This window comes from Cololabis saira, chromosome 7 (genome assembly GCF_033807715.1).
Source record: "Cololabis saira isolate AMF1-May2022 chromosome 7, fColSai1.1, whole genome shotgun sequence".
Lineage (NCBI taxonomy): Eukaryota > Metazoa > Chordata > Actinopteri > Beloniformes > Belonidae > Cololabis > Cololabis saira.
Genome location: NC_084593.1, coordinates 35,297,803 through 35,322,855, shown reverse-complemented (window position 1 = coordinate 35,322,855; position 25,053 = coordinate 35,297,803). Strand labels below are relative to the sequence as shown.

The 25,053-nt window shown below is 39.4% G+C and overlaps 2 protein-coding genes across 3 annotated transcripts; both read left to right on the top strand.

Annotated features, from left to right (window-relative positions):
• Nucleotides 1–4,838: 4,838 nt before the first annotated feature.
• Nucleotides 4,839–6,406, top strand: LOC133447390 (uncharacterized). The gene is made up of 2 exons (XM_061726062.1): nucleotides 4,839–6,259; nucleotides 6,382–6,406. The coding sequence occupies exons 1-2, from the start codon at nucleotides 4,863–4,865 to the stop codon at nucleotides 6,404–6,406; spliced, it is 1,422 nt and encodes a 473-aa protein (XP_061582046.1). The 5' UTR covers nucleotides 4,839–4,862.
• Nucleotides 6,279–25,036, top strand: mtus1a (microtubule associated tumor suppressor 1a). Of its 2 annotated transcripts, XM_061725739.1 has the most exons (14): nucleotides 6,279–6,824; nucleotides 7,003–7,216; nucleotides 8,047–8,265; nucleotides 9,490–9,582; nucleotides 9,766–9,873; nucleotides 14,358–14,548; nucleotides 18,257–18,323; nucleotides 19,896–20,110; nucleotides 20,406–20,511; nucleotides 20,716–20,789; nucleotides 20,889–20,984; nucleotides 22,828–22,944; nucleotides 23,037–23,134; nucleotides 23,950–25,036. In XM_061725739.1, exons 1-14 carry the CDS (start codon nucleotides 6,411–6,413, stop codon nucleotides 24,170–24,172), a joined length of 2,235 nt encoding a protein of 744 aa, XP_061581723.1. In that variant the 5' UTR covers nucleotides 6,279–6,410; the 3' UTR covers nucleotides 24,173–25,036. The 2 variants fall into 2 exon arrangements, with proteins under 2 accessions (XP_061581723.1, XP_061581725.1); XM_061725741.1 differs by lacking the exons at nucleotides 6,279–6,824; nucleotides 7,003–7,216; nucleotides 8,047–8,265; nucleotides 9,490–9,582; nucleotides 9,766–9,873 and adding an exon at nucleotides 11,169–11,457.
• The last annotated feature ends 17 nt before the right edge of the window (nucleotides 25,037–25,053 follow it).

The following is a 25,053-nucleotide window of genomic DNA, read 5'->3' as shown; positions in this document are numbered from 1 at the left end:
CTCTAAAGCAAATTAGGAGCTCTAACGGATCATAAATGATCTGTTGTAAATAACGTGTTAGTCAAATTTTCCTGGGTATCTGAACCAGATAAGGAGACAAAACTCATGTAAGGGTTTGAACTGCCCTTGAAGCTTCAAATCATCATGTCAGTACTTTTCACTGACCTCTTCTGTGCCATCTACTCCAGTGCAGCCTGCTTATGTTAAAATAAACATAATAAAAGATTGTAGAGTTTGTTTTTTAGTGCAGGTTTGTATACACCGATGACAGTTGAGAGGTTCTGTTTAGATGAAGTAAATATCCTGTTATCTTCAGTTAACAACAGAAGTGTTACTGTAGTGCAATTAGACCCTCAGGATTATAATAATACCTGTAAAATAATCTTAAACATGTAGAGACGTTGTGTATATTAGCCGCCTCCATCCACTGGCACATTTTAACTTTTTAAATTTGGTTCTTCTGTTGCTTTTAGGTTTTGGTATTTCTGTGAGCATTGGCTGTAAATTTATACAGACTTTGATTTAATCTTATTGTGTTTGCATTTCTATCTGTGGTTTGTGTTTTTTATTTTAAATAGTCCCTTTTGCATGTAATTCTGGCAGATGAGACGGTTTCTAAGACAAGACAAAGGGCTCCATCCATTGAAAGGCCGTTGTTTAGCCTGCTCTGTGCTCTTTCCAGTCTGTTGGTAACTTGAGGAAAAACAAAACGATTCTCAACACAATGTAGCCTACTGATTTTTGAAAATGGGTTTATTGGTGTGACTATCCATAAGGGTGGCTTTGTCCTGCACTATGCTGCCTGGAATCCTTCAGTTTGACCCGCTGCCCCTTTGTAATGTCGGCTAACACTGTGTCTGGACTCTTTGATGGCTGGTCCAGCTACTCATAACTGCTCACTCTGTGATACTGATGTATCCACTCATCCATGAAGAGCCAGGGAAAGGCCATTCAAGGCTTTCTGATTTGCCTAGGGGCTTAATAGATCTTCTGTCGTGGCCCTCATTACTTGCAAGTAATTCATTTAAGACACTAACTTTCATTTGTGTAGATGGCAGTAGCTGAAGAACAGGAATTATAACTTTTTTTTTTTTTTTTTTCTTCTGTTAGTCGCTTGCCCTGATTGGTCAACGCGCTAACCAACTGCATGCCAACCATCTTGCCCCAGCGGACCCTGTGTACCATTTTTCAGAGGCTACATCTTTTTAGATGTGTGTCTGATCTATCCGGCCACTCATGCACAGCTCTAAATTAAAAGCCAAAAGAAAAATTCATATTTATAGCGCGCAATTTATAAAAATTCCACACTGCGACAATGTTTGCACAAAAAAGATAGCAGTAACAGTAATAACTTGCTGAGATTGAAGTACACATGTATGACTGTCACTAGCTTTACTGTTTTCTTTATCCGTCAGAAGATTTGCCCAGAGAAGTGACTTCCTGGCATATCAGGTGCAATTATTATTTATTTTCAATATATGGCGTGGACATGACACAATATGTAGCTTTAATTGTAGCCTATTATGTTGTGCTGTTTCCTGGCTTAAAAAAATGTATTAATAAATTGTAATATCCTCCCATGTCTTCTCACTTTGTAACTTGCTGTGGCCTTCAGTGTCAATTCATGTTTAACTGATTCCAGATGCTTGACATGTAATAATCATGACCTTCCTGGTAAATTCATGACGACAGGATTCAATAGACGTCCTTTTGTTACAGTGAATGCATATTTTTTATGGTAGGTGCTTGTTTTTGTTGTGTACGGTTGTTTTTTTTTTTTGTTTTTTTTTACAATATATCAAATTTTAAATGAAAGAAACTAACGGAATTCTTTTATTTAGGCTCTTTTTTTAAAGTTCTGTTTTCCAAGCACTTTCAACACAAAGTATTTCATTTTACACCATGTTAAACTGCAAGTTAATCAAACACTAGCCGCCAGGGTTTGATGTCACACATCAGAGGTATTTTTGCCACGCATCCTAAATAATTTAAATGTATAGCGCAGATTTACATGACTGCATGCTCTCATGATGTTTTTAAAAGTTGTATGTTTTTTTTTTTTTAATATTGTTTTTGTTCATAAATAACGTTTTTGGCTTTAATGTATAAACTACAACTCTGTTTGGTGATGCCTCGGCCTAAAAATGTCTCATTCACTGAGACACATTTACAGGAAACTGTCATGTCGCACCCTCGGACAAAACTCTTCTTACCTTTTGCTGTTAAGATCAAATTGTCATCAGTTGTGTTTACTCAATTTAAGGAAGAAATTGACTATTTTAACAATATTTTGTCAAATACTTTGTCGTCAAATTTTTTTTGTTTTTTCTGACACTGATAATCTTTTAAAATATTGCTCATAGTACCATTTCTTTAATTTGGTATTAAAACATTGAATAATGGATGTAGGCCTATGGTGAAACTCAGGTTATATTGAGCATATATGTACAACTGAGGAATCAAGTTATGATTTGTACTTGACTACCAGCTGACCACATGAGCGTTCCTGCAGTGAGGGGCCATTTCAGTGTGAGAGACGTGACGAGATTATGCTTGCAGGAGGGATCGTCTGTGGCTGAAGTTGAGGGATTTTGGGATTTTGTTAATACTTGAGTAAAGTTGTTCATGTGTGATAGTCTGAGCTCTTGGGCAAGGTACATGCTCTCTGAAGGCAACATAACATGTTTTAAAGGTTTATTGAACTCAAAAAAGGAATGCTTTGCACTTTTTTTTTAAACCATATCTAGGTTTTAAAAAAGCACCTCACAATACACACATCTGCATCTTTGTCAGTAGTCACACATTGATTAGTATTGATTAAGGGTATGTCTGTTCCCCATGTTTAAATTGAACTGTAACTCTGAACACCAATCTCAATAAGCACACACCAGATGGTAGGGGATAAATACTGCTGAAATATATACTGCTGAAATTATATACTGCTGGTTCAATTGCACAACAAGGTATTTGTATTTGATATTATTTCAGAAGATTAAGACTCACACTTATTGCTCACAGGGGATACTACTGTACAATGATTTACGTCACTTCTTGAGTCAAGATTGGACTGTAGTCCTCAGGGTCCCTGGCCTTGTATAGATTAAACAGAAATAGCTTTGGTCTTAGGGGTGTCAAATGTTGAGCTCTTTGCACAACATGAAGCCCTGTCAGAATATTGTTTTCAGTGGACAGGTTTGTTAAGCAGGTTGCTTATGTGTTTCAAAACACAACTCTGTGTGTGTTCTAAATACAAATGACTTGGCATTAACAATTCAATATGGGACCCCTTGCCAATCTTACTCCTGTACATAGGGCTTCTGTTATTCTGATCCTGTTTTAATGCATCCTTTTACTGGTCAATTCATTCCCTCAAACGGGAGGCATTGGGGCTGCTTAGCAACGGTGAATGCTGACTGTCTATCTGTCCATGGCCACTCCTCCTTTTCTTTGGTCAGATAAGATCACACATTGCTTTTTTCTTGGATTTATCATTTTGTAAACTTGAAAATGTAACTTCACAGTGAGCAGAGTTCCTAGCTGGAGCTCGACACGCTTGTCTGATAACTGAGCAGAAAAGTTGTTACTGTTGCTTGAACGAGGCCAGCTGCAGAGATGGACCTGCTGCTACTAAAGTCCTGTATGGACAAATTCACGTTACTTCAGAAAGGGGAGGGGGAAAAAACGAAGCAGGCAACGACACGGGGGGCGCGTTCATTCAGTCTGTGTTGTTACTGATGCACGGCTGATTCTGAACACGAGAAGGGAGGAGTAGTGGGATGACCGCCAACTCGCCGCTGTCGTTCCAGTTGGCTGGATTTAGTGCTCTGGAATAAAATGTGTGGAGGACTGAAATGACATACAATTCATCTGACTGTGGAGGTATTCTCATCAATGTAATTCATTGGACAAAAGGGAAAGGACAGTTCTCAAGGTTAGTTGATGCCATAGTTAAACACTTTTCTTGGACTTTAAGTGAGATGTTTTTTGTTTTTTTTGCTTCAGTGTTTCATGTTTCAACTAGAGTTTCCATGGTTTTATTTTTCCATAAACATAGTCTGGTTATAGTGTGATTCAGGTGCATTTGTGCCTATTTTATGTAGCACAACATGCTTGCATTTCTAACTAGGAGAATCACTGTCTTTATCTGTATTTTACATTGAAATATAATGCAAAGCCCTTGACTTTTTGTTTTAATACAAATAAGCAAGGATGGGATGATTATATTGCAGGGGCTGAGTTCCTGAGAGTACACTGCAGTTTGACAAGTGTGTGTTTATGTCCGTCTGTAAGTCTAAACTACAGAATTGTACGTGGTCACTGCACTTTTTTTTCCATAGGTATTAGCTTTTAGGACTGTTTTTAATTTTCCTCAGTGCAGGAGATGTTTTGGGTATGTATGCTGGAACACTTTCAAACAGACAGCGAGTTAATACCGTAGTCTTTTGTTTGTCGTACCCCAGTGGTGACTTTTTTTGTCAGGTGGTTTACAAGCTTCACAGTCAAGGTTGTTTGAACAAACGCAACAATACCACAGCAAAGAGAAGGACAAGCTGAATAGCTACCGTTTTCATTTGAGGGGTGATTCATAACCTGCTTATAACTGTTGATTCCTACTTGCACTTTGTTTTCATGGACTTGTGGAATTGAGCAGAGGTGGTATTATTACCCTCCTACACTGTCAAAAATTAACCTTTAACTCAAGTTTTTTTTTTTTTTTTTTCTTGTTATATTCTGTAAATTATAGATGCTTGCATTGTTCACTGCATAAAATTACCTTTCCTCCTCTTCACAGATGTCCTGGCCTGACCAACACATTTCGCAGGAGCCGGATCATTCAGTGAAAATCCCCCCAGCTCTCTAAAATGTCTAACAAGACATTTAACTTGTCCACTGAAAATTTTGAGAATTCAATTCCTTCGCTCTGCAGGAATTTTGTGCTTTCCCCCGAGAGTTATGCGTCAGTATCACCTGACTCCTACAGAAGAAATGCAAACCTGATGGACAGAGGAGCCAGCAGCTCACACGATGACAAGAAGCGGTGCCTTGATCAATGTTCCTCTACGTTTAACACCAACAATACCTCTTTAGCTAAGAGTGATCTGTTTCATGCTGTAACCTCAAACATGAACCAAGCTTTCATTTCCACACCTATAAATGGCAGCAATGATCTCTGGAATGAAGGCAAGACTAGCATCAGTGATGAAAAGACTAAATCAAATATGTATCAGACATATAATAGCCAAACGGTTTCTAAATATAAAAGTGAAACGACGTCTCCAGAGTTAGCTGAGAAGGATGGCCAATTGAGTGCATCTGGGGCTTCCAGTAGAGAATCCATTGAGAGCGACAGCTCTTCCCTGAGCTCTGAGGAAATGGTAATGAGGAGTAACAGTTTCTGTCTGGAAGAAAAGTCGGTCATAGTTATGTCTTCGCTAGAGGAATCATCCATCGCTTCATCTCCAAGTCACCTATCATTGCCTGCTGAATCCAACTTTCTGACGACAACCATCATTAAAGAAGTTTGTGATGTATCCACAGAAAGCGTGACTGGGGAGAAAGTGGGCCATCCTTTGCTTGGTATCACTTTCACTCAGGCTGACAAAATGGAACATCTCACTGAAGAAAATGATCCAGCAACACCCAGCACTTCTGTGGCTCTACCAAATGAAAATGAAGGTCTTTTCACAACTTTTATCTGTGAAACCCCTTCAGATCTGATAAAGTCTGCTAGTGTTGATGCAGAACAGTTGCCACATTTTTTTGCAGCATATACACCAGAACAATTCATGACCTGTGTGTCCACTAAGCCAGCTATGCAAGACAACGATGACATTCATACTTCCACTCCAGTACAAAACATTGGGAACAAGATGCCAAGCCCCCCCTCCTTATCCCCCTGTACTGAAAATGCATGCAGTCCAGGAATCCAGCAGTTAGAAAGGAAGAACATTTTCGACACTCCTAAACAGCTTCCAGTCCCAGGACTCTCACCTTTAATCACCAAAAGCAGGAAAATGGAACTTCATAAGTTCCCCAAAACAGACTTTAGTAATGTAAAATGTAAAGTTGCAACTAAAGCTCCACGCCAGGTGGCAGTGCCAGCCCCTGCTTTAGTGCACAAACAAGTGCGAGATGGTGCATCCAAACTTTATGAATCAAGTAGAAAAACTGCCAAGATGACTCCTTCCAAAGTAATGAGTAGCTCTGCACATGTGTCTGTAACTTCTAAAATGTTAAATGACAGACAAACTAATACAAGGTCACTGCATTTGGGAGGAACAACTCGACAGACATGTGGGCATACTGTCAAAGATGGACATGGCAAGACCAGAGGACTTCCATCTGACTGCAAACCAGCTGGAGATCTCCATGCCTCACCAGTACTGTGCAGGAAGCCCAGCTCTGAAAAGATGCAGGTGAACTCAAACCAAGTATTAGATGTTTCAACACATGGTGGCTGCCAGGCCTCTGGTTCATGTTTTAACAAATCCCCAGCTGCAAGTGGCAAAACAAATCCACAGCCAGCAGCACAGAAGGATATGTTGCACAAAATTGAGGTCAGGTCAGGCTCAGATTTAAGTCATGAGAGGACTCCTCTCAGTAAGACACGGCCTCGGTGCTTGTCTGAGAGTTTGACATCTAGGCCACTCAAGGAAAAAGGAGCGACTCCAAGGGTTGCTACTAGTTTCACTGTTCCTCAAACTGGCACAGAGCAGAGCCCAACCAAGCCCGTGAAACTGAACAGTCTCTCTCAAAACAAGAGGGCCGAGGAAACCAAAAGTCCTACCGACTCCCCAAGAGAGTTTAAAAAGATCAGCCTTGTGGTGAGTATATCCATGAGCTTGAATCTGGAAAAAAAAATTGTTTTAATCACTGTTCATACAAAAAAAATCCTGTATATGTTGATGCAGAGCCACAATGATACATTTACAAGAGGAGAACATGTTGTGTTCTGAGTTGTCAGGCCCCAAATAAATCAGTCACAAATTGCTCTATTTTCAGGCAGAGACCAGCAAATCAACAACAGCAGGAACACAGCTGGATAAAAGTAAGACTAGGTCTCAGGTTCAACAATCACCCAAATGTAAAAGAGGACCATTACTAGCTCAACCTTCACCTTACGCTCCACGACAAAGCCCTCTGCCAGCCAGGCAGAGACAGGGAACACAAGGGATGGTCGAGGCCAGGATCTCCAGTATCCAACAGAAGAACACAGGTAGGACGCATCTTTGACTAGATGCATAGTTTTCAGAGAAATGTTGCACAGCAATGTGTTTTGTAGTAATGAGGTCATAGTCGGCATTAGTTCTGACATTCTAGATGCAACAGAGGTCCAATGTCATCTAACCATTTGAGATCTATTTTAGATTCCTGTATCACCTTAGTGTGTTGACGCAATTCATTTTGAATGGCAAAGGGCTTTCACTTATTCAGTATTAGAACTGTTTTTGGTCACTTGAAATCTATGAAGACAATCTTATGATTTGTAATAGCTGTCTTATCTGTGGATGTGCTGCTCTAACTGGTTAATTAAATATGTTGCTGTAATGTGCAACATTCCCATCAGAGGGTGGCAGTGAGCAGTTGGTCAATTCATCCGCTCTGTTCTTCTTGATGAAATCAGCAAGGTTTCACAATAATACTGGTGAATATTGATCACTGTGCAAATGAGGAGAGAAGAGTAAAAAAGATTGTTTGAGCTCGGTGACGGTTTATTAGTTTGATCATTAGATGTGCTATTATGCTGTCATATTGCACAATATGGTGTCCTAGATATCTAACATTTTTGTTTGACGGTGATAATCATTGAGATGTTGTACATTTTATATTCCAGTCATGACTGGAATAAAATCTGAGATGTAATTAAGCTTTATACATTTTTCTGTGTTATTAAACATATGCAGCTTCTTCATTGATTTTTTAACTTGGTTTTTATCTTTCATGTCAAAAATATACATTTTAACTGATCCATTTTAATCCTGTCAGTGAACTTGTCCAGAAAATTATGGAGATTTATGCTGCTGAATGTATTGTTCTGCATCCCAGGCGGTCAGAGAGCACAAGGAACGGAGGAGCCATCCCATGGCAGCAGGTCCCAGCCAAGTGGATCCCAGACCCCTCACACTCCCAAACTGCCCTCTGTAATGGGACCCCCCCTTACTCCTGCCAGTAGACTACCACGCAGAACTACAGGATTGTTCAAGGGCTCTAATGAACATACTGTTTACAATGAGTTTGCTCGAGCTGCTAATCGGAGCACATCAGGTGAGCCTCAAAGGAATTTGCATAGTTTAAAAAAAATCACATTTAGTCTGTTTGCTGTTGCATACGTGTGTAGACTAATCTATGTGCTAACTGTATTGAAGGTCAGGATTTTCATACTGGCTTTTTAAAGGCTCATCTAATTTAGTATTGGAGGTGTAGCTTTTTAACGGTTGACCCACTTCAGACCTGGGCTCAGATAGAAATCTTTCATGGGCAAATCTTTGTTGAATTTAAAACCTTCATATTTATCAACATAGGAGTCTTGCATTTTCAAATATATTTTTTTCGTATTTGTTAATCTGAATGAGTGAGCTCAACTCCAGCGCTGTGCTAGCACTCATCTGTATTGCAGGTGAGCTTTAAATGGCTCTGATAAGACTTTGGTACTTACTGGTGTGTTTAATGAAAAGGAGGAGTTCTGTTGTACAGTAGCATCTCCTCCCACAATCAACAGCACAGATGCCTGTGATTGGTGGAGAGGACCGTTTTTCCAAACTGGGAACTCCTCCCCCCGCCCCCCCCCCCCATCTCTTGTTGTCATGGCAATGGGTTCTGTTCCACTCTACTTAACACATATTGCCTGAAGGAGTAAGAGAAGAAAGCACTACAAACGATGTGAGCTTAGGTACATTTAATTGGAGCAGTCTTTACCTGAGAGTGTGTGTGTATAGTTACTGTAAATGAAAATCAATGGCTGGCTACTGTGGACTTCGAAGCTGCACTTGGACTGAGCTACCAGCTCAAATTTTCAATTACTTTTTTTTGCGTGTAGAAGACAGTGAGGCATCCCACTGTGACCTCACACTGTTCACATGCCTGCTTATCGGATCCTATCGCTTTTGTATACTGCCTTTGGTAACTGCATTTAAAAGGAACAGTAGAAAGCTTTGGAGAAGTAAGTGGGACTGGAAAATGACTAATCTACAGTGAATTATTAATTTTTGGTAATTAAATATTTCAAGTTGGTAGAAAAATAAGCTGTAAGCTTTTCAAGGTATATCATTTTTATTTCATTTCTATAGATTTGCTTTGTCTTTCCCTGTTACACTTTCATCATGGTAAAAACACGTTTTCATTATTTCATTTAGTATGTGAGAGAAGCCTGTGTAGATTACAGGAGTGCTGTATTGCATTCAGTGCTCGGTGTACTGAATTTCAAATGCTTTTATCCATAACTTCATTGTGTACTTTAGAGAATTCAACCTGCACATCTCTGTCCTACAGTTTCAGGAGGGACTACCCATAAAACAACCCCTCTTAAATCTGTTGCACTGAAAACAAGACTCACCCCAACACATGCAAAAAACAATGGACCAAGTAAGAAACGCCTCTTAACAGATGCAAACCCTCCAGTTCTCTCTGCAGGAAATGATGCTGTTACATCGTGATTGCTTTTTTTTTTTTTTTTTTTTTTTTAACCACATTTTTAAACTTGATGAAGGAGCTCAGTCAGGTTATCTTCAGCCTGTCTTTCACCTGGTAATTTTTTGCCGTCTACAGCTTCAATCACAGCGAGCAAGCCTGCTGGTCCCACAAGTAAAGGAGCATCAAATTCTGCACTTTATGCTCCAGTTTCGCGATTTCCTCGAGCAGCTTCAATTGGACCAGGTAAGAGTTTTCTCATTCTTTTGCCTATTAAGCCAACATATATTCACCCCCCCCCCCCCCCCCAAAAAAAAAAAAAACACTGTTTATATACATACACGCACAATGCACATATGCCTTAGGTTTTTACCAGCATGGTATTAACCATTAATATGTGTGCAGACAAAGGTGTAAAGGAAAAAAAAAAAAAAAGGCAACATATGTTTTTCCCAGTATTATATTTCATATCTGAGTTTCAGCTAAGTTTAAATATCATCTTATGGGTGAGGCTTGATTTATAGGAGACAAAAAAGCATTATTACATTTGTATAAATGGTTTGCATTTATTTTGAATGGAGACCTCATGCTTTATGATGCATTTGTATTTATTTATTTTTAGCCCATAGTGATTCACAATTTATTTTTCATTACTGTTTCATATTTCAGTAAACCATTTGTAATTTGGGCCTATTCATAATATACTCTTCATGTCAGACATCCCTCTCTTATACAATTGCTACCATGATTACACTAAAGCTATAACGTGTACTCTCCATGAGCCACCTCCCATAGGCTCTTTAAGAAGTGTTGTAGGTTTCTGCTCTGTCATTCTTGCATTATTTCATTAGTCTTGTCAACTTTACCGTTTGTAGTTTAATAAGATCATCTCTGAATGGGTATTTAAGGGGCTGTGTTTTTTTTTTTTTTTTTTTTGTTTAATTAAGTAGGATTTTCAAGTTTATAGTTTGGAGCACATTTCTATAGACACATTTGCTTGCCATGCTGTTTTTCATTTTAATTTCTGGACCAAATGTTGCACTGAGCATTCTGCCATCCCTCTGCTGGTGACACAAGGACACAGGATAAATGAGAGGAGGAGTCAGGAGACTACATTAAATTCCCATTGGCTGCAGTGATGCTGTTTACTCCTGCTCTTCTGCCCCCACCAACTCTGTTTTCTCCGTTTGCATCCTGGCTCTGCTACAACACCGCCATCATCAAACTCAGAGATGCTGCTTTAGTCTGCTAGGAAAGACTCGTGTTTGGCAAGTTACTGAATTCTGGCTTTACTGAGAGGATTAACAGATTTTATATTTTTTATTTATTTATTTTTCTCTCTCTCTTTATCCGTGTGTCTTTGCCGATTGCTCTGACTGTGCCATAAGACACTGGCCAGCCTTTGACCTTCTTTGCATATTCTGGTTTCCAAAGCTGGGAATTAGATTTAAGATGGGAGACCTGTCATTCTGAACTGGGTACTTTTATTTTATTTTTATTTTTTTTTAATCAATTTATTTTAAGGACGTCTCATCGGAATCACTGTTAATACTGTTGTGTAATATATCTTTTTTTTTTTTCAGTTTAGAATTTCTTTCTATTAGACTAGTATTTTAACTGTAGCACAGAGTTTCACCCTCCTCTAGGACATCAGGTTTTTTGTTTGTTTTTTCTAAAGTAAACAGGGGTCTTTTCACATTGTTTTTGAGATGTTATGGGCTCCAAAGCTCTCCTTGTCAAATATCCATGTGCGTCTCACAGCCAAAGGTTTACTCCGAAACATTCAGCTGCTGTCGGGATGCAGGAAGAACACTGTGGTTTTCCAAGCAGGTTGGTCAGTTCAGTGTGAAGTGTTGTTGGTGACATTCATGTTGTTCTAAATTAGTATATTACTGGGCTACTATACTACAGTGATGGAGCCAAACCATTACTGTCCCTCTTGAAGCAGATCTGTTTCTGAAAGTTATTTTTAGTGCAGCTTTTAAGAGATGGGAAAGCAGGAGTTTCAGCTTTCATTTACTTCTCTCCGTCACATTAACTTGTAACTCTGAAGTATTTTCAGGTTATGATTACAAATTTAGGCAAACAGACTGACAGTTGACATTATTGGATGCCTATATTTTTAAAGCATCTATTTCATAATCCAGAGAAACGGGACCGCTCCAATTGCTACGGTTTCTCTCAAATGCAACAGGGTTATTTTGTTTCCTGCTCTCTAAGTGTGTGTGTGGTAGTATTGTTGGAATACAATACCAAGTAAATCTTGTATGTAAATGTACATTTTTCTTTCAAAAATGTGTAAAACATGGTACTCAGCTGCGCATTCTGACCAGTTTTCATGATCTATTTCCATGCCTCAGTTAAACAGTGTTGTTTTTATACAATTATTTTAGATGGATATCTTACATTTTCAGTCTACACTGAAAGTTACTGCCTGCAATTGTGGCAACCAGGCACTATAACAAGCATCTGATTGTGAAGGGTCTCATTACCCACCATGCTTTGTGCTATGATGTGATATCTCCCCAGAGCCACAGAGCACAATGCTTGAGTCTCTAGCTCACTCAGTATTGGATATTATGTGTAAAAGTCAGTTGTAGAAAATGATTTTGAGTGTGGGAGCATTTCCAAAGACACCATGTGTCATCATATGGACATTTTGACAAAAATAGCTGGGGGTCTTCTGTTGCCATGAAGCAGTAGTCAGACGAAGGCTTGTTTAGTTATATAACTGTGTGGGGGTTGTTTTTGTTTTTTTTTTAAACCACATTGATCAGAAGAAATCTGCTTTGAAATGCTGTATGTGTGTGTTTGTCTATTTATTTTAATTTTTTTTCAACTCTGTTCCCTCTAGATAATCTTATAAATTATTTTTAAAAAAGGCAGTGTTCAGTTTTCAGCATTGTTCTATAATGTCCACCGCTTTTACTAGATACTTGTCCGACCATTTTCTCCTTCAGCTCACTGAGTGTCCTGCAAACGAGCTGCAGGTTATTCTGTATGCGGGCGCGTTTGTAAAGCATGTTGCTGCACTTTGAATAACCAGAAGAGGGCGTTGTAAATTAGATTGTAAAACTGAAAACTAACCCTTCTAGATTTAATGAACCTCATCATCATTCAAGTGATGTAAGAACAGTGCTGTACAGGTCAGCTGTTTGTATTATGTTGTTGGGTTGTTTTTTTTTTTTTGTTTTTTTTTTCCCTCTAAACTATCGTAGTACATATTTAAAATATAAATATATATGAATTACACTGCCAGTCAAACTCACAGCTGCTGGTCATTCATTTAGTCACTACCAGTGTTCTGTATGCTGGTAAACACTCCTCCTTTTAATTTTTCTAATCTGAACAAAAAAAGATAAATGATTAAAAATAATCATACTACACAATATCCAAAACTGTTCTGTTTTGAAGTCCTAAAATTCTGTACATTTCTTGAATGTCAAAGGTGTACTCTGAGAGATGACATCACACAGTTGAGTGACAGTATCAATGGTCTCTTTGCCTTTAAACTGTCTTTATGCTGAACACAGTGAGTCTAGGAAAGAAATTGTAAATCATATAATGAACTTAACATCCAGGTGCAAAACTGCTCATGATGTATATTTAGCAGCGTTTACATTGTTGAGTCACCTAGCCAGGACTATCTTCTCTGCTCCCACCCCCTCACTCAGGCCTGTGTTCAGAGACATCTCACTATTAAGAGAAGTCAGGGAAAACACTTAATTATGTTAGATTGAAAAATCTCAACTTGACAGCCAATAGGAGTCTCTGCTGAGAGATGGTTATGGTCTACTGTAAACATGCTGTTGCTATCCTTGGATGGTGTGACGTTGTCAGACGATACACTGCTTAGTGCATCTAAATTTAACTCGACCGTGGCCCAAGTTTAGTGCTTCATGAAGGACATGATGATAAATGCTCCATGAGTTGTGGATATATGTAGTTTAAATAAATAGGTTTTAGCAATTCACCTACTTTTTTATATATATATATATATATATATATATATAAAAAAAAAAAAAAAGATGGAACTGACCTGGCATTTGTAACTTAAAGTTTTTTTTTTGTTTTTTTTTTAAAGCTGTTTTTGAATTGAATAATGTGAAATAGCAGTCAAGTCTTAATGTGTCCCCGCAGTCTTCTCAGTGCAATATTGTCTCTCATCAATCTTACTGCTGAGTTGCATACATTTCACATGCTGAAGTAAAAATTTCTCATCTGAGAGATATTTGAACATTATCAGTGACTTTTCCAAAGACTAAGTAAAGGAAGACAAAAGAAATCGGTCTAGTAAAGGTTTCTCTGTACTGATGTCTCATCATTGTAGTGGAGTAAACAATATGCTCTGTATTGGAAGGATTTATAGTACCTATCATGTGTCACTGATGTATTTATAAAGCTGATGTAAATCAAAACTGAAGTTGCATGGCCTCGCTAAAATAAGTTGTCCTTGCTGACCGGTGACTTTGGAGTACTAGATTTAATTAGGATATGGAAAACTAATTGTGTTTTGAAGAGCAGCACCGTGAATTGTCATAGTAGTTGACTGGGCAGTACACTTGGAGTGCAGAAATCCCGGAACCGTGGCATTTATTGTACACTGTATGTAAACCAAGCAGACGTTTATGGGTTGGAGGATCTGATTTTCAGGTCTTCTGCAGTGGACATGGAAGGAAGTATGCTAATGATCAATGTTGTCACAACACTCAACTCATGTGCTCTTGCAGTGGACAGGAACAAATCAAAGGCCAGCTCCAGGCAGCCGAACCCAGCTGCTGGACCTCAGAATGAAACACAAGCAAGCGTTGTGACGGACGAGACGAAAGGACAGAACATCCAGCAGCTTAAACAACTCCTGACAGCCAGCAACTGTAGATTTCAGGCAGTTGCCATCGTCTTGCAGCATACTTTGGCTGAGGTAAGAAGAATTTTCTTAACTTTGGCAGTTTTAATTTAATTTACAAATATTTTATCTGTAAACGGGCTAGACTTTTCTTGACCAAAGATCCAAAAATGGAGAATAATTAAGTATGTTACTGCTTGTAAATGTAGGCAGCTCTTCAACATCAAAGTAGTTGCATTTTTGTTTTGATGGATTACAACTGGAAGTGTTGCAACATCAAAACCTGTATACTGACACAGTTGGTACCAAAAAGTGTTTCCATTTCCAGCAACAGCTTGGAGACTATACATGAGACATTTATTTTATCAAGATAAAGAAAGCACCTACTTGTTCTGTTTTGAGTTTTATAATCAGTTTGTGAAGGAGAATCTAGGAAAATATGTATGAATTGAAGTTGTCGTCTTTATATGGCCAGAGTTGTACAGATTTAAAAACAAAGAAGTTTCATGCTGCCTTTCATCCCTATAGCAGCTTCGGTTAATAACTGCTTGCTGTTAAATGCACCTGTACAGACAGTTGATTGATGTGCTGTTGAGCATTTTGCTGCCAAGTGTGGCTAGTGTTTCATGACGTAAATACCATGGCATAGTTTAACCAGCTGATATGCGATTGAGCCCTCTGCCAGGGGAAAAAGCAGAAGGAAAATAAAAACACTACTCGAGTCAGCTGTAAGAGTCACCTTTGTGTTGTAAGTCCTTTGGCCCACATGTTGTTGTAAACGTTAGCTCTTGCAGCACCGTCTTGTATAGCTGCAGTTATTAGTACATTAGTTGTACTTTAGACGCAAGTAAATAAGGATTATGACATTCCAAGAGCCCCTCCAGCAATGCTTTTATCAAATGGAAGAGCAGCCAGAAAAAAAGCCAGACTGCAGAGCCAATAGACGCTGCACTTGCATACGCTGTCATGTTGATTACTGTTTTGATTTTTTTAGTAACCCCCCCCCCCCCTCCGAAAAGAAAGTTAGAAAAGTGACGATGCCTTTAATTATGCGTATACATTTTTTGCTGTAAATACTATTACTTAACTCTGCTGTTTTGTTGGAAACCTCAGCAAGTCTGAGTAGATCAGATCCACCTGACTGAATATGTCCTTCAGTGGAGGTGTACGAGGAAATTTGTTTAAAACTTTGTTTAAAAAAAAAAAAAAAAGATTTGCTATGATCCATCCCCTGTATTTATTTCATAATTGCTGATGTAGAAGAACAGAATCTTTATAATTTTACATTTTCAAGCCTTTTTTTAAATTATACTTTTTACATTTGATTTAAAACTTTATGTCCAGGCTTGTGTGTGGTAAAATGACCCCCCTCCCATTTGTGTTGTCAGACCTTTGGACCTTATTGTATGCAGAGGTATGGACTCACATTTGGAGCAGAATCGGATTAAAGAATAGCCATTCCAGCATATGTAATACAAGTGTTACAGCACACAAGCCGCAGGGTGTGATCTTCAGTCAGACGCTTGACTCATACTCTTCTGTTTGGGCAACTGGGTTGTGAAACTGAATGCATCACCAAATACTAAAAACATACTTGTTCCTCTGGCAGAAAAGCAGCTGTTACAGCCTCCTCCCACTCACTAAACATTAACTATTGCATGTCCTGCTTTATTTTTAACCCTTCAACTGTCAATCTAGGCTCTCGTAAATATAAAAACGTGCCAAATATGAGACACTGTCCCGTAAGCTGCATGGGATCTCATAAGATTTACGTAATATACAAGTTTACCATTGTAAAGTATTGTGTTTTAATGGGCACATCTGTGTTCCTAAAGTGCAGACTGGAATGTGGTGACCACTCAGGACTGTGAGATTAAAACTCTGGACCTTGCCATCATGGTGTGAGAATGTACCAGCTGTTGACTTGATATGGTTATGAGCACCAGCAAACACTAAGACAGGAATGTGCACAGTTTCTTATCTTTTTCATGTAGTGTGTAAGTGCAGGCCCTGGTTTACCATGCTTTCTTAAAACCAAGACGATGTTGCATTAGTTTGATTTTACTGCATGAATGCAGTCACACTCCAGGCTGATGTTAACTGGCCCAGCTTGCCTAGCGTTGTTTAGAATAGTGCTTGGAAATTTGACCTTGATCTGCAGTAATTACACTGTTACTGTATATCCAGACTACCATCTTCTTGCACACTGGGGACATTTTCCTATTTCGACCGTCACTGAAATATGCAAATATCCAGACAGATCAGTTCAAAAGTTTGCTTTTCTGAGCTGTAAATGGGTTGATTATCTCTGGTTTTATTTTAATGGCAAGTAATTACCATGCTGTGAAAATGTGTTTGCACAGAATTTACCTAAAAGAAGTACTTAAAAAAAAAACTGAATTGTTGTTGTTAATAAAAACTGAAAATGTAAGAATAAAAGCTTGAATGAGTGAAACACAGTCAAACATCGCTGAGGAAACAAGTAGCTCAGTTAACCTGTTAAGGGGCAGGTGCTAATTGAAACAACTTAAGCAATTTTTCTTAAATTGTCTCTCTATTAAGGGTAATACTTGTGACAGCTCAAATTTCACAATTCTCTGTGAGCATAACATTGTATCATCCTCTAATGGAGAGGCTGAGCTTAAGCAGAGTCTAGGGCAATGGTATGAAGGGGAAAGGGGATGATTTCATGTGGGTTAGTGATACTGGAAACTCTCCATATATCCCTTGGGTGGGTCACTGCACAGCAGACGCCTGTCTTCATCAGCCTGATGTCAGGCAGCTCTGTGCAATTTATCTGCTTGCTTCACTCCGCCTGCCTTTAGTGCCGTCTTAAAGTGGCCTCTCCTCAGTGATGTTGCGTCTGTTTTTCAGGCATGCTGTATCCAGCCCCTCTTGTTTTAGGTAGAATACGGTAATGCACTCTGCGGTCACTCACCACAGCCTGTGTAGCGGCTTTTTCAGTCCTGTCTCAGATGCAGTCAGAGCAGTCTAGAGAGAAGTGTGTGGAGGTGGTGTGGCCACATGGACCCCTGTTTGTCCTGAAGTACTGGGGTCTCCATAGCTACTGGAGGGGACTTCAGCAACCAAGCCTCGGGCTGAGGCTGGACCATGGGCTGTTCTGGCAGCAAAACATGCTTTAGTGATCCCTGCGCTGCAGAGAGGGTAACTGGCTCCGACATTGTGCTACTCTGCAGTGAGAAACAGATGCAGATCTGGAGAACCGCAGAAAAGGGTGGAAACAGATTTGCTAATCTAAACTAATAACTGGGAAAATGTTTGTTCTTTTTTTAATTTTCTTATTGTGCTTTTTCTTTTTTTCTTGCAAATGTGCTATGTAATGCATTGTGTAGTGTCAGGCTGTGGCTGTGATTCAGCATAGTTGGAGAAAAGTGAATATTTGGGAGATGAGGTGTTTTGGGATGATTTATACATCAGTTTGGGGTGGATCATTAACACTGCAGCACAGACTTCAGCTTAAACACCGACTCAGAGACTGAGGAAATTAGGGTGACATGAGTGAAACTGAAAGGAAGGGTAAAATGTTAAGTTTTCCATTTCTCTTCCTGCTGTCATTGTTAAGGACATTTTCTTGTGCCTGCGGCCACTGTCTTAATGTTTTAAGTTGGCATTGTAACGATAGTTTAAACTGGGAAAACTGAAATAATGTGGGTTCATCAGAAGCCTGTACATCAGTGGAGTTTTCCTGGTATTGCTCACTGGTAATTTTATGTGAAGTTTTTTTTCTTTCTCATTAATAAACAAAAATATGTTTCTCTGCAGCGTGATGAAACCACAAGGCAGTGCAGGGAGCTGTCCCAGGAGCTGGTCAGACTTCGAGAAGAGCTGGGTGAGTCAGGTCACCTTGGTCTCACACTGAGTGCTTACTGGGTATCACCAAAGACCTGCCCATAATCTATAGTGTGTGTGTATTGTTACTGCTTATTTATCAAAGGGGTATCACATTGTTTCCCTTTTGTCTGTTGTAAAGATGCCGTCGTACTGATTAGCCTTGAACACACTTGTATTCTTTAACTCATGTTCACACACCAGCTTTCATCTCTCTGGCTGGAGGCAGCTGTAGTGACATGGCTCCTCCTCTTTACCACAGCCTCGCGACTCCCACATGACTGCTCTTATATTCTCTCTGTTGTATTTGCACCCTAACACAGTCTCCACTTCAGTGAGGCTGAGAGATGAACTGTGACCTCAGACGGACATCTGGAGGTGTTGCTGTTTGTTTTTTCACTTTAATCACACACATTTATTTTATCCTTAAGTGTCCCCAACTGCTCTGTCCATTTTATTTTCTCTACCACAAACAGTCATAGCTTAAAGTATTTAAAATTAAACCTCTCTAGAATTCTTCAGACTCGTAAAAAATATTAACTGCTTCATCATCTGTGACGCTTTTAAAAATTCTCTCTTTGGCTGTGGGCCGAAATGCAGATAATTTTAGCTTCATTGGGTTTTATTTTGATGTACCCTGTGAGCCATTTGGTCTTTTTGTGGACTAGCAAGGTACCTGAATGCAGAATGCTTGGCTCCTGTTGTTGGGTTGCACAAGCCAGAACCTGATAGATCCTCCCCATGTTAACTTGGCATCTGTTCCTGGATTTGCTGCCATTATTCCACTCTGGATAAGGTGAATTCTCAAAACCAGGCACTGCAGTGCAATTCCTTCTCTTGCCTTTCACTCTTTTGTGGTTATTGTGATAAAACTTGTACGGGTTAAGATATGCCCCCCATGTGCCTTCAATGTTTCTGTGAGCACCGAATGAGAATGTAGCTGCTACACCTGTCATACAATAGATGTACGACATCTGAATTTAGCACCAGTGGATATCATATCAGCAATGTTGGCAACTACTTTAACTGGTGATGGATTATGTGAGGAGATGATCAATGTTACCTACACCAGACTGAAAGTAATCTGTCTTGAAACGCATGTTGGTTAGGATATGGTGTGATACGGTTTACGGAACAAAAACCACAAACTGTAAATACTGTATCTAAAAAAAAAAAAAAAAAAGGCACATTGACAGCGTTTACCTGTTGCCAATGTCAGGATACAGTGGAATAACTGAGACTTGCTTCAGTGTTGTAATCTACCTATAAATAACTTCTATATAGTTGGCCTACACAGGCAGGTGCAAGGGGAACCTCTGCATTGAAAGCCAGCTTTTCCATTATTCGAGACCATTTGGCATCGCGCTACGACATGAAAGGAGGATATTATTAAAACAAGATTCCCTTGTGGACATATTGGGTTTCTTACACAATTGGTTCTTAATTTTAGTTTTTCCTGTAACTTTTTTCATATTTATCACCAATGCGCACAGCTGCATACAATAACTCAACAAGATGCAAATGGTTATTCTTTCACCACCGATAAAATACTGCCTTGTGTTTTTCAATGCAGTTTGCTCCATCCACTCGTCCGACCGCTTGGAGAAGGAGAAGGACGCGTTGCGTGCTGCTCTGGAGGATGCACTGCACAAAATGCAGGAGCAGCACCGGAAGGACCTGATGGAGCTGGAGCAGAGGCTGCAGGCCTTCTACCAGGCTGAGTGGGACAATGTTCATCTCACCTACCAGACCGAGACCGACAAGTGCAAGACTATCATGCAGCAGCAGGTCGCTCCCTATAGCACTTTTATCTGTAAATTATCTTATTATTGAAGACAAAGTCTGAAGTCAAAAACATTACAATGTGTATAATCCCTTTTTTCAATAATGTGTATTTTCAAATGTTGTGTTTTAATAAATAAGAGTGCATTTTTTTATTTTAGAGCTTGTGTTTTTGTTGGAATTCTGTGTTAATGATTAATTTGAATGAAATATCTTCTAACGCCTCCAGATGTGATCGACACCAGTGGTTTTTGAAAATGAATAGTCACATCTTTCCTGTCTTTCTTCTTCTTTTCTTTAGATGGAAGAACTGCAAGCCAATCATAAAGCCATGAAGCTGGAGCTAGAGGACAGCCACACAGAACAGCTGCAGTGTACGAAACAGCAGTATGAAACGTCACTTGAAGGTGAGTAAACGGTACTGGACAGAAATGTTCAGAGCTTCACTTTAGAGATATTTACCTTTTTGATCACTTCCATTGGATTCATTTATTTTTTTTAATTGCTTATTTTAGCAATGCATCATAGTGGGGGGGAGGAGATAGTAAAAACTTGATCAGCTTCGATCTTTGATACACAGTTGGATTTTCAGAAACCTGTACACATTTCAGAGCTCAGGAAAGTCCACAACCAGGAGCTGGAGTCTTGGGACAAAACCTTAAAGGATGCGGAAGCTGTTCTGTCTGTAAGTTTATGCTCATTTATAAATAAAAATAACATCTTAGGACAGGAGACCGTAGGCTACAGTTTTTATAAAGTGGCTTTTGTTGCTGTTTATTCACAGGAACAAATTCAAAAGCTAACGGCAGAGAATGATGTCCTAATGGAGAAGCTGGCTGCAAAGGAGAAGAGGAGGAAAGAACTGGCTGAAAATACTCAGGTGCCCTTTGTGTGTGATGTGCATGCTCCACTTTAGGAAGGCCTTATGACTTGCAGTGTTTGCCCCTGAGCATGAAGGGTGGAAAAAACAGGAAAAAAAAACTAAGATGGCTTGGAAGATGAATAGTAACAGAAGCATACACGTTTTGCTGAAATACTTTACCAAACCTCTTTTTTGGTAGTTGAATTATAAATTCCTTTATAGTATAACAGGGAATGAGCTGGATATGATCCAACTATTCTGTGTGGGTTTGCTACAACAGCCAAAAACATGTGGGGACATTTGCACCGTCGGTTAACGTGTGGTTAAGTTAGCTCTGATTTAACATGGTACCACCTAAACCACAACAATTCAGTTTCAATCTGGAGCTAAACTCAGTTACCTGATTACAGTGTTCGAACAAAGACAGGGTCAGCCACTTTGAAACTAAAACACACAGCCTACATGAAATAGATTTATGTAAAAAGCTGATATTAAATTACATTACCACATAAAAATGTATTCAAAAAAGAATTGGGGGGGAAAAAAAATCTATTAAATCCTGTCATTAGTTTGTAAGGCAACTGTCAGCTGATTTTTATCTCTGTCATCTCAAGCACATCTGGATTGTGCTTGGATCATCATTGCTGATGTGAACTGAGACTTTAGCGAGTACTTTGACTTGCATAGACTGACAGACGGGAAAGGACATCCTAGTCGTCTCAGACACTAAACTCTGTTGCATGATATTACAATAAAAAGTCATTAGACTGTAATTTATAGGCATATATTTAGATCAGCAAAACCTGCACAAGATCAAATATCAGTCTACAAAGTGGTTGTCTGTAATTAAAGTCTGCAGTTGTATGAGCTGCTGAACTGGAGCAAGAAGAACCGCATGAAGGTTGATGTGCCAAAAGTGCCCTGTTACTAAATGTTCACTGTGCTGAACCTTGAAACGGTCAGCCAGGAAATGTCACTGCCTCTGCTGAAGCTTCTGAGACAGAAGATGCTAAAGACGGTGGCCATCTTCCTTCAGCAGGTCAAATCCATGCAGGTGTCATCATTGCTAATAGTATTATTCTGTGCAAATGTGGGAGTTTCCACACTGATCCACTACAAATGTGCACGTTTCTGTTGGTCATTCGTATAGACACGGTAGGCTGCGTTGGATTAAATGAAGATAAATATAGCGCAAGGTCTATGAATTGAATATTAACAAATTACTCTATAGTGAGATACAGATCTGTTTGTTTAAAAAAAAAAATGGCTTAGTTGTATTAAAACTTAGCTGTATGGGCTTAAAGCAAATGTGTAGGAAAAAATACCTGTGATTGTTGTGACACTTGAGGACGCTACAATAGAGTTCCAGTTAAACCTCATCTGCAGCTTAAAGCACAGCCACAAATGGTGCAGTGGGGTTCAATATATCCCATCACTGACATCACGCAGGAGCTGAACATGAGTCTCAAAAGTCCCATATTATGCTTTTAATGACTTTCAAAGGTTCAAAATTGACCCAAACTGTAATGTACTCAGTTTGCAGGCCATCTATCTTTCATTTTAAGAGCAGCATGATTGATTTATGCAGTAAATCAATGTTTTTAAAAGAGCAGTCATGCCAACAACTCTGCAACTAGTGCTTTTTTTTTTCTTCTAACTTTTATTTTCTCCCTAAAAGAATCTGCTGCTGCATGAGAGCCCAAAGCCTAATTCTTTTTGTCAGAGATCAATGATGCCCTCTGTTGGTTGGTCCTAATTCCTATTGATGATAGAAAATACAGATGTTTGCTGCATAAGAGCAGTCCTTTGTGCAATGCTTAAGAGACCCTGAACTCCTTGCTGCTACATATTTGTCCCGCAGAAGGATTCTCATACACTGTATCTGGAGCAGGAGCTAGACAGTCTCAAAGTAGTGCTGGATATGAAAAACGAACAGCTCCACCAACAGGAGAAAAAGCTGATGGAGATCCGCAAACTGGTGAGAACTGGGATAGATGGAAAAAGAATGTCGACAAAAGAAAAGAAGAGGGGAAAAACATGTCATTAAATCACTTTATTTATTTTTGGCAGACAGAGAAAAACGTGAAGCTAGATGAGAGTCTTAAAAAGGTCCAGCAGGAAAATGAAGACCTGAAAGCTCGTATGGAAAGACATGCGGCTTTGTCGAGGTAAGAGTCCACCATGAACTCGATTTCTTTTGTCTTTAAGTGTGTGGTAAGATTTTTAGGCAAAGCAAGTTTATTTGTACAGCACATTTCAGCAATTCAAGGTTCTTTACATACTGAAAACATGAAACATAAAAGGGACAAAAATTGAGTTATCGTTTTATTTTGCAGTGTTTGCGTTTTAAACACTAGAGGTGTGAATCTTTAATTTACAGCTGATTCTTGATTTGAAACACACACCCCGTCTGTATAAATGTCAATAGTTAATACCAAGTTTGGCAAAACATAAAAGCCACATGTATATCCATTTTAATCTTGCAACAGAGGGTGGGTGTGTTTCCTTCACCAGCCTTCTTGATAGTCTAGCCATATTTTATTGATCCCTTAGAAAAATAATTAAACAAATATTTCAGCTAAAGAGGACTAAGATCACAAACGGTGAGATGTAAAAGACAAGGTGTTGATTGGTGCAGTTTGGTGACTGTTGTAATGCACGTGAATGAGTGTGTGATGTGGTGTAGGAATAAAAGGAGATGTGGGACAACCTGGTATTTACAAACGGAAGAGGACAGGGAGAAGGGGAGGTGCACTCCCTTTTCAGTTGTTTAATTTTAGTCGTATGGGGAATGTGTTTGGGATGTTTTTTTTTTTACCTAAACATAAAAAAAAATTGTATTTTCTTGCTGGCAGGTTATTTTGACTGGTTTTCTATAAGCCATCTAATGTATAATATAACTTCTGGATGAAGGATCTCTCCACGTTGGTAACGCTTTGACCTGCAGGTGGTTTCTAACAATTGTGTTGTTGCTGGTCCACAGACGGCTGTCCACGGAGCAGGCCATGCTGCAGGAGTCCCTTCACAAGGAGTCTACGGTGAACAAACGCTTGTCCATGGAGAACGAGGAGCTGCTCTGGAAGCTTCATAACGGAGACTTGACTAGCCCTCGTAGGCTGTCCCCCTCCTCCACCTCCAACTCTTTTAACTTCCAGTCCCCTCCCAGCTCTGGCCTCTTCTCCAGCCCTCCTCTCTCCCCCAGATAACGAAGGGACTTTGCTTCTAGCAAGCAGAGCTTCATGTTCATTTGTCCCTCTGGAAGAAGAGCCGTGACCGTTCCCCGTTCATTCAGCAACACGGCCTGATCTTGAGGATCTAATAAACCTGGCGCTTTGTATACAAAGATCTATGTACCGTTTTAAAAAAACAAATTGCACAGAAGCACTTATTGGAGAAGGCTACCTTGTTTTTTTTGCCATCACCATATGATACAAGGGGAAGGGGGGAATCTCAGGACTTGTATGTATTTTGTTTGTAGATGTCAACTGTTGTCTTTCCTGGAACTTGGCACATGGACTCGCGTGCAGATTTAGCTTTGCGGTGTGTTGAAGGGTTTTGTCTCTGGAGACCACAGCTCTGGATGTCTGGCTTCAGTAATAAGCAGGGTGGTTGGTTTTAGTTTTATTTGTTTAAATATAAATACCTGGAATTTCACAATTTGAGTTTCTGCCCCATTTCTCACACGAGTAAGTGATGGACTTTGCTTTGATATGCAGGCCTCCTCGCAGCACCCTTGGATATGTTGAATTTCCTGACTGTTATTGTATTTATAGGGGTTTTTTTTTAGCCAACATGGGGATAATTTAGGGCCCTTAATATTTCTGTTCTCTTGTTTGTTTGACCAAAGGACCAATCCGAGTCTTTGTTTGAATCTTGTCAGTCACCACTTACCAAAGGCTCCAGATGCAGCTTTAAAGTCAGGGTCTTTTCAGAGTTTACAAGAAGCAGCTTTGCTTGTACACGTCAGACACTGCATCTTTGAAATTAAGTGTTTTTGTGTGGAACTGATATTTCTGATGGGTTGACCCTGTTTTTAAATATGCAATAATAAAGTCTTGTATAAAACCTCACACTGGGGCGTTCTGTA